Source organism: Solanum pennellii, chromosome 5, assembly GCF_001406875.1.
Source record: "Solanum pennellii chromosome 5, SPENNV200".
Taxonomy (NCBI): Eukaryota; Viridiplantae; Streptophyta; class Magnoliopsida; order Solanales; family Solanaceae; genus Solanum; species Solanum pennellii.
In genome coordinates, this window is record NC_028641.1 from 7,727,870 (window position 1) to 7,738,767 (window position 10,898).

At 30.4% G+C, this 10,898-nt stretch overlaps 1 protein-coding gene across 1 annotated transcript; it reads right to left on the reverse strand.

Moving 5' to 3' along the window:
* Positions 1–1,875: 1,875 nt before the first annotated feature.
* On the reverse strand, positions 1,876–2,892 carry LOC107019257. Its single transcript, XM_015219804.1, has 3 exons — positions 2,412–2,892; positions 2,064–2,297; positions 1,876–1,946 (listed from the first exon to the last, which is right to left on the reverse strand). Exons 1-3 carry the CDS (start codon positions 2,890–2,892, stop codon positions 1,876–1,878), a joined length of 786 nt encoding a protein of 261 aa, XP_015075290.1.
* Between the last annotated feature and the right edge of the window lie 8,006 nt (positions 2,893–10,898).

The following is a 10,898-nucleotide window of genomic DNA, read 5'->3' on the forward strand; positions in this document are numbered from 1 at the left end:
CAAGTAGAAGAATATGGATCAAGATGAGACAATGATAAATTTTTCCACAAAATTTCTCGTTTTATTTCACTATTCTCTCCCCCTAATTTTGGGAAAACTGTCTCATCAAACCGACCATCTGCAAATCTAGCAGTAAACATGTCTCCAGTCAATGGTTCAAGATAGCTAATAATGGAGGGTGACTCAAACCCAACATATATTCCTAACCTTCTTTGAGAGCCCATCTTAGTGCGGTTTGGTGGTGCCACAGGCACATGTACAGCACTTCCAAAAATTCTTAGATGGGATATATTAGGTTCTTGACCCATAACCAAATGCAATGGAGAAACCTTATGATAACTCGTCGGTCTGAGACGAATAAGTGTTGCAGCATGCAAAATTGCATGTCCCCACACAGAAGTGGGCAACTTAGTTTTCATAATCAATGGTCTTGCTACTAATTGCAAACGTTTAATTAATGACTCTGCGAGACCATTCTGAGTATGAACATGAGCAACGGAGTGTTCAACTCTTATCCCAATTGCTAAACAATAATCATTAAATGATTGGGATGAAAACTCTGCAGCATTATCAAGACGAATGAACTTAATCTGATTATCAGGAAAGTGTTCCCTTAACCTTATTATTTGTGCCAATAATTTTGCAAATGCCAAGTTACAAGATGACAATAGGCACACATGAGACCATCTAGAAGAAGCATCTATTAGAACCATAAAATATCTAAATGACCAACTAGGTGGGTGAATAGGTCCACAAATATCCCCATGTATACGTTCCAAGAACGCAGGGGACTCAATCTTAACTTTCATTGGTGATGGTCTCACAATTAACTTGCCTTGATAACAAGCAGTACAAGAAAATTCACTATTTAAAAGAACTTTTAGGTCATTTAGTGGATGTCCATTCGAATTTTCTATAATTCGTCTCATCATTATTGACCCAAGATGTCCTAGACGATCATGCCAAAGTACAAATGTATTGGAATCAGTAAACTTCTTATTTACTATAAAATGTGCCTCAATTGCACTAATTTTTGTCCAATACAAGCCAGAAGATAAAGCAGGGAACTTTTCTATAACACATGTCTGCCCAGAGACATACTTGGTGATACCAAGATATTCAAGATTTATTTCATCCATTGATTGGATATGATAACCATTTTCACGGATATCTTTAAAACTCAACAAGTTTCTCTTAGATTTTGGAGAAAACATAGCATTATTAATGATGAGTTTAGTTCCCTTGGGCAAAATTACAATGGCTCTTCCAAAACCCTCAATCATATTAGTACTACCAAAAATTGTAGTAACATTTATTTTACCCATACTTAAATGAGAAAAATATTTCTTATTTTTGAATATCGTATGTGTTGTACCAGAATCAATCAAACAAATATCTTCATATTTCGATAATATGTTCTTAGAATTATCCATATCTTCACATGAAATGACATACACAAAATAAATATATATTAAATATTAGTGTTGTCAAAAGGGTACAATATATTCAAAGGAATAAATTAATAATTAAATATTAGAAATTGAGCCTTAATTTATTGTTTCCTCTAAGTCAAAAACGAGTTGTTAGGAAAATAAAATAAAATCATTATTTAATCCTAGTTAATAACAGACTGCATGTTTTTAACATTAGATCAAATTAAAGACCTAATATAATACAAACACGTGATAAAGTTTAGTATTTGACTAACTCTATCATATTAGAATCATATAAATAAAACAATGAAAAATATATATTATTTTATTAAGAATTAAGGAACAAGCTAATGAACGACTAAACTAATTTAAAATACTAATACTCATGCAAACAACTATCATTACATGAAATTTATTAATAAATACTACCAAAAAAAAAATATCACTCTTCCATGTTCACAGAACCATCACCAATTAAGTGATCTATTTTTCCTTCAGGATGTGCGAAGAAATCTGCTATATCCAAGTGCGTGATGTCAACTTGATTTTCAGAGATAAAATTTGCCTCAGGATTTTTCTCTTTCTTCTTTAGTGATTCTTGATAAAGCTCAACCAAGTGTTTGGGAGTACGACAATCACGTGCATAATGACCTCTTCCACCACATCGAAAACAACCTTCCCTAGTTGCTTCACGTTTCTCATCCTTTCTTTTTTCCTTTTTATTTGATGAATGATTAATGCCAAGATTAGAATTACGTTCTTGACCATAATCACGACCACGTCCACGTCCACGACCACGTCCACGTCCACGATTAGGACCGCGACCTTTTCCACGCCTAGCATGGTGGGCGTACGCCTCATTCACTTCAGGAAGTGGTTCAGATCCAGTAGGTCGATTCTCATGATTTTTCAATAATAAATCATTATTTTGCTCGGCCACAAGAAGATGAGAAATTAGTTCAGAATACTTTTTGAAACCTTTCTCTCGATATTGTTGCTGCAAGAGCACATTCGAGGCATGGAAAGTGGAGAATGTCTTTTCCATCATATCAATCTCACTAACCGTTTCTCCACATAATTTCAATTGAGAAGTGATTCTGAACATGGCAGAATTATACTCATGTATAGACTTAAAGTCTTGTAGCCTTAGATGCATCCAATCATATCGTGCCTTTGGATGTATGACCATCTTCAAGTGGTCAAATCTTTCTTTTAGGTTTTTCCACAAAACAAGTGGATCCTTAACTGTCAGATATTCGATTTTCAGAATCTCGTCAAGATGATGACGCAAGAATATCATTGCTCGTGCACAGTTTTGATTTGATGCCTTATTTTCTTCTTTTATGGTGTCTCCAAGACTCATTGCATCAAGGTGAATTTCAGCATCCAACACCCATGAGAGGTAGTTCCTGCCCAAACTTTGAAGGGCACTGAACTCTAGTTTTGTAAGATTGGCCATTAAAATTAAAAACAAAAGAATAAATAATACCTTTATTAATTCTTCAAATCTAATCTTCACTTTTGAGAAATTAGAGTCTCGTGCTGATAACGTGTTATAAAACTATAGAATAAGAAGAAGAAACTAGAGAGAAAAGAAGAGAAGACTTGTTATTTCTCTTGATGAATACATTTACAATGAAGAGGAGCACTCTATTCATAGGAGAAATCTAACTTGGTCCCCAAGTAGGAGGACTCTTTAACCATATCCTAAAAAGGACTCCACATGATAGACATTCACTATAATACAAATACTTTATAACAGGGAATATTTTTTTTCTTTTTTAGATTTTCATTTTTCGAAAGACAATTAGCGATAACAAATTAAAATTATTTTTTAATAATTTTTTATATATTTATTTCTATTGCACTATTTATTCTAGTTCCTACAATTTTTTGTTTTATCATTTATGTAAGAATAATTAATCAAAATAATTAATTATTAGCTAATAAATGAAGCTTGACTTCTGAGTTCTAAAATTTTTGTTTGTATAAATTTAATGTGTTTTTAATTTTTTATGTTAATTACCAAACAATAATAAAATATTATATCATGAGTTAATAGAAAATGATATTATCACAGTAATTAATTGTACCTTTTTTTTACAAAGGTGTACCTTTCAACCTATATAAATTTCGAATTTGTTTTTCACAATAGTTTCATAGTAAATACTCATGTCAAGTCATTTAATATTCCTCCAATAAGAGATATTTGTAAATTATAGCTATATTGTAAGTTTTTTTAATTCTTGAAAATGTACCTATCAAAATAAATGACTAGTGATATACTAAAAAGGGAAAAGACATAAATTCAGCCCTGAATTTGTTACGAAAAATAAGTTACACTCTTAAACTATTATGATGACGTTTCTCACACCTAATCTTATTCAACGTGATATTAATAACCCCTTAGAAGATGGCATGACAAAAAAAAGTGTCTTCACCTTCCTTAAGGTGTGTGAGAAGAAGAAAATCTATGCTAAAATGATAAGTTTAAATACGTCGCTCTATTTTATTGGTCATTATATAATTAAGTATTATAATTTCAAATATATCAATTACGTCATTTTTTAAATATTTTTATTGATGACCTCAATTTCTTTAAAGATTTTACCATTTTTTTGAAAAGTTCTTCTTCTTTACAAATTATTTGTTACCATTGATGATTTCTTCAAATATCCATCACTCTATCTAAAAAAAACTTTAAAAAGAAGTAAAAAAATACTGGGGAAGATGTTGATGTTCATTGGAAAGTTAATAATTTTAACTTAAGGTTCATGATTTTTATTTGAATTTGTCGGAAGATTTACCAAAAAAATTATGAGAAATCAATGACTTCTATAGAAAATCCTATGACATTTATGTATAAAATTCATGATTCATTGCCTATATTTCTCAAAAATTCACGGAAGAAAATAATTTTCTAAAATTTTTTATTTTTGTCTCAAGCCATCAATAGCATATTTGATTTTACACACAAAGAATACTAATGAAATGCTTGATTTTCATCCATAATTATCAAAATTTTCAAAAGAAATTTTACAGATCCAAAAGTTTTGTTTGTTTTGCTGGCAACAATAGTGTTGTCCATCGCCTATCGCCGCTGGTATTTTCACTAAATTTCATCAACATATTATTGTGTCATATTCTCTCTTAAAATTTCTTATTTTATAACGAAGAGGAAAGAAAAACAAATTTTAACAAGAAAGAAATGTGAGGTGAGAAGAGGAAGAAAGACTAGGTTTTTATTTTTTTTGCAAAAGTCTAAGAAAATATTAAGAAAAATGGTTTTAAAAAAATTAAAATAATCTTATTACATGTCAAAACACGTGTATAACGCATTTTTAACGCACAAATTGGTATTGTCTTCAAAAGGGGTATTAATTTCACTTCATGTAATAGATCGTCATGACAGTTTAAGCGTATAACTGACTATTCGAAACAATTTCAAGGGTGAATTTAAGTCATTTTTTACTAAAAAGGATCATCTTACTCCGCTACACTAGTATCCCGAATGTGTGCTATTAAGTAAGTCAAACACTCCTTCTTTACCGTCCTCCTTGCTCTAAAAATGATATCACACTTTTAGATGCATAGTTAAATGTGTGCCGTTCCATATCAAATCCAAAGTAACAGTCTTAGCATACAATCCAAAACTATATGATAAAGAGATAATGGATTCATACCTAAAATCATATCAAATGTCACCATATCAAGAATGATAAGGTCCACCCATGTATCATCTCCAACAAAATAATAACACTATATCAATACACTACTAATAAATCATATACATGAGTAGAAACATGTATAAGCGCTGCCAAGGAATCACACATCATATTCAAGTACGTACCAAAATATGCAGATACAGAAAATAAGTAGATACAGTGTGTCAATAAAAATCAAAATAGTACATGTGATAATTGCATTTCAAGCCTTAACCTCTTTTCAACCTAGAAAAGTATAGCAATAGTCACCTCAACTCCCGAAGTGTATGCCTCCATGAGTACCTACACAACTTGTTTATGCGTCATTCCTATTTTCTTTCTAAGTTTTTTTTTATCTTGATCCAAATTTGTTTAACTAATAGCCTACAAAACCAATCAAACATCTATGCACCAAAAAAATCATCATTTGTTATTAAATCAATATTTCACAACGCATAACATCAATAACTAGATAAATGTGAATATCATAACAAATAAATAAAGTTCGAGTGAACATGATAAATCGTATGATATATCCAAATTAGTTATAGAGTATCTATTATATATGAATACACAAAAAGTAAAGGCAAATCATATGTAAAAGAAAACTGACATAAAGTGATGTTAATTCTACGTGAGAAGTTGACGATTCAACTTAAAATATGAATGAACTAAGGAATCAATTTAGCATTCACAATTTTTTTTATACAATGCGCAATGGTGAATCATAATGACATAACGTATATCATGTGCAAAATAATGAGGTGTTGCAATGCATACCATCAAAACATTTTTTTCAATTGATAAATGTTTTTATTTAATAAAAAATTTAAACACTCAATACATAAAAATAATCTCTAAGATTACATCATAAATAATTTATTAGACTCGATCAATCTTTGTGGCCTTAATATGAATAACTCTTTTGTCGTGGAAAAGGTTATACATATAAGCAAAACTAAAAAATATATTAATTATAGTATTCCTCCGAACTAACGATGACATATTTTTCCATCGATATACATGATTTCTTAATCATTATCTTTAGACCTATGCCTTCTTAATTGTCTATACTACTCATGTTAAACACATACATAAATTAGGTCATAATCATATTTAGTTTCATAAGCTCATAACCATAGACTATCTATCATAGTGCACTTGAAAGTTTTGAGTATCACATCACACTCATTGATAGTATACAACATTTGTCTCCTTGGGTAGAACATGTATAACTTCTTCTATTAAATCCAAACAAATAAGTGTTTGATGTGTTGAAATCCAAATAAATACTATATTGAGCATAACTGTACGTTCATTTTAATATCAAAATCTCTTCCTAATTCTTCATGATCTATAGATTCAACATGTAGTATGAAACTTTGGTGATGATTCTGAGCTTACTTGATCACTTATATAGCATGAAACTTTAGAGATGATTCCAACTTACTGATCACTTATATAATATTCTCTTTGAAATTTGACACCGAGTTATAATTGAATTAATGATATTACATACAATCATATACACATTTTCTCTTTAAAGTGTGAATATGTACGTTATCAATAAGATAAAGGACATTGAAGCAGTTTCAAGTGACTAATTGTCCTAAAGAAAAAAAATAAAGTTCTAAAAAATAATTCTTTCTTAGAAAAAAATGACAGTAAATTATGTTCGTCAGTCTAACAAACTAAATGAAGAATTTTGGAAAAGCATGATGATTATAAAGAGTTGTAAATAATAGTTGTAGATTTATTTGTGTCTTATTCTTCTTCTTTTATGTGTGTATGATTATTCATTGTTGCGATAAAATTACACTATAATAAAAATAATTATCTATGAATTTAATACAAAATAAAAGTATTGTATGTTACAATATTAAAAATGTGAATTTTTGGTGACTATCAATTGGAATGTTATAGTTTCTGACACTTAAATTTTTTTATGGATTTCATTAACTCAATTGAAATTCCATGTATTTTATTAATGTTAGTTTTTATATAATAATTTGTTCAAGTTAATACATAAAACTAAATTTAGAACTAAGATTATAATAATAGTTGACATAATAAATGCTTAGTATAAGTCATTTATTTTCCTTTATTAGAGAATTGACTATTTATTTTGAAACAACATTAAGAATATAAAATTAAATTTAGAACTAAGATTATAATAGTTGACATAATAAATGCTTAGGATAAGTCATTTATTTTCCTTTATTAGAGAATTGTCTATTTTATTTTGAAACAATATTAAGAATATTTATGGGTAGAAAAATTATAAATCAATTACTTTCAGTGAAACTACAAATCTTATTTTAGTTATGATTGTATTAAGTATCATTGACTAACATTATGATGACTTCTATTTGATTAAATAATAATTTATCCATATTTTTCATAAAATGTTATGTAGTACATAGAATTCTGGAATGAATGGTATCAAAATACAACATTGAATTTTTGGCTATAGTAATAACATACACACAAAAGAAGCAATGACTCCAAGAAATGTCATATTAAAGTTTCAAGAGGAGTACAATTTTGTATATGATTAAAAAACTTGAACAAAAATATCAAAACTATTAGCGGTTGAGATAATTTACGATAATAAAAAAGGAAACAAATGCTTTAGGCATAGATACTCTTGGCGTTATAGCTTTAAACTTAGATCCACCTCATTGGTTTCGCTATCACAAATTAGTCGAGGTTTGAATTCCAACTGTAATTGATCAGGTTTATTCAAAATAGGAAAATCTACCTCCTTTTTATATGGTCCTTCAAATTCTAGAGGGCTTTCATTTTGGTCAATAACTACTGATTTTAAACCTCGTACATAAGTCCTTGTTGATTGAATCATTTGTTGCAATTGATTTTCTTCCGCGCGTATGTTATTATTGTTAACTGAGAGAAGCTGATGTGATGATGAAGGTGATGGTGATAGTAGTTGTTGGTTTGTATTGACATCTCCGCCTTCATTGCTCACTCTGATTGAGTTAGTGTCATTTAGGACAGTGATAGTAGTTGTTGATTTATATGAACACCTTTGTCATCATCGTTGCCTCTAATAAAACAAGCATTATATGAGAATGATGTTGGTGGTGTCATAGATGTCGATAGCGACAATGATTCCTGTTGATTTACAAGCACATTTATATTACTATTATAATCTCTAACCAATCAAGGACAAATTAAAGGTGGTGGTTACTCTGATTGTGAGTTAATTCTTTTGCCTTTCAAGATTCTTACATGTTGGACTAATTCTGAAGATCCTGGTTCATGTAGGTTGTTTGAATCTTCTACAACGTCTACCGCCATTTCATCGTCTGAATGAGAACTCACATGAATCATAAAACTTTGATAGCCACGAACAGTTCCCCTACATATAGGACACTCGATCGGTTCTAGATGAGTCGACATCCTGAAAAACAAAAATAAAAAAAAAACAATATAAAAATGTTAATATTTAAGATCAAAGAACATAAATAATTTACCCAAAAAAGGACTTCACCTATTTTATTTTTTCAGAACGAGAGATAAAATTAAATTTTTCTTGTGAATTGTGGAAACTATCTATACACTTTATAGGTTGTAGGCTCATAATTGTATATTTAAATATATTAATAAGCGTGTTGAAGTGAGAGCTTGATAGTCAAACATGAACTTATTATTGTTGTTTTCTACTTAAATATACTATTGTCCTTTGATTTTTACAGATATTCTTCAATTTATTCATATTAATTAATTTATAAATAAAATAATCTAAACATTGCGGAAATATTTTCTTCTTTGTTGGATTTTCATTTTTCAAAAGAAAATTAGCACTAACAAACTAAAGTTATTGTTTTAGTAATTTTTTTTTTGCATTTATTTCGATTGCACTATTTATTCTAGGTCCTACCATTTTTCTTTTTATCATTTATGTAAAAATAAACAGTCAAAATGATTAATTATTAGTTAATCAATGAAGCTTGACTTTCGTGTTCTAAAATATTTGTTTATATGATATTTTGTGTGATTTTTTATTTATTTTTTGTATTAATTATCAAACAGTAATAAAATAATATATCATGATTTTACAGAAAATGGTATTGTTGCATAATTAGTTGTACCTTTTTTTTTTACAAAGGTGTACCTTTCAATATATATAAATTTCGAATTAGTTTATCACAATTGATTCATAGTAAATACTTATGTCCAGTCATTTAATATTCCTCTAATAAGAGATATTTGCAAATTATAGCAATATTGTAAGTTTTTTAATTCTTGAAAATGTACCTATCTAAATAAATGAACTCGTAATATACTAAAAAGGGAAAAGACATAAATTCATTCCTAAATTTATTCAGAAAGTTCAGTTACACGCCTAAACTATTTTGATAACCTATTATACACCTAATCTTAATCAAAGTGATATTAATACCTCCTTAGAAGATGACATGACACCAAAAGTATTATACTTTCTAATATAAACATGTAGCACTATTTTATCGGTCATTATATAATTAAATATTATAATTTCTAATATATATAATTATGTCATTTTTTTCTTATTTTTATTGGTGACCCAATTTCTTTAAAGCTTTTACATTCTTTTTAAAGTTCTTTGTTTGGATTGTGTTCTAACGCAAAAGGGCAAAGTTATAGTTTATGCCTCCAGACAGTTGAAAGTTCATGAGAAGAATTATCCAACCCATGACTTAGAGTTGACTACTATAGTTTTTGCCTTGAAAATATGGTGTCACTATTTGTATGGAGTTCATGTTGATATATTCACTGATCACAAAAACCTACAATATGTGTTCACTCAGAGAGAGCTCAATCTCAGACAAATGAGGTGCTTAGAATTGCTCAAAGACTATGACATGAGCATTCTTTACCACCCAGGTAGGGCTAATGTGGTTGTTGATGCCTAAAGCAAGTTGTTCTTGGGTAGTACCGCCCATTTTGAATAAGAGAAGAAAGAACTAGCAAAGATGTACATAGACTTTCATGCTTAAGAGTCAGACTTATGGATTCCATTAAAGGAGGAATAGTGGTGACAAATGGGGTTGAATCATTGTAACACCCCGTAGCCAAAACAGACCAAAAATTAGTTTTTTCAGAAAAATCTGCAGGTGCTACCAACGGTGGCATCGACGGACCGTAGCCTGAACCACGGTCCGTCCTGCACAACCGTCGATGGGATCAGAAACTCCCAAAAATTTCAGCCTAGAAAAATTGGTTAAGTCTTGGACGACGGACGGACTTACGGTCCGTAGGTCAAACGACGGTCCGTAGTCCGTGATCGTCGATCAAGACTCCCTCCAACCACTCTCTGACAAGAGCTATGCATGACCAGCATGGTTCGTAGGCGGACCTACGGTCCGTAGGTGGAAAATTTGCAGCCAGTTAAGGGGAAATGCAGTTGGGTCAACTTAAAATAATCATAACTCTTAGCACAAAATGAATTAGGTCTCCCATGACCTACCCACATATAGATAATTGAATTATATTTCCATAGCCACTGACCTTGCTAAATAAGACCTCTGAGTAAAAAGTTATGCCCATTTTAGTAAAGGCCTGTCGAACAGGCCCTCACGACGGACCCAACGACGGGGCGTCGGGCGCACGACGGACCGTCAGTCCTGGCCGTCGTGAGGCCCGACAACAACCTTCCCAGGGGTCTTTTTGACACTTCCCACTCCGTTTAAACCCTAAGTTACGTTGTTTTGACCCTAAATCATCAGATTTTAGTCAGTTTAAGCCTAGAAACATAATT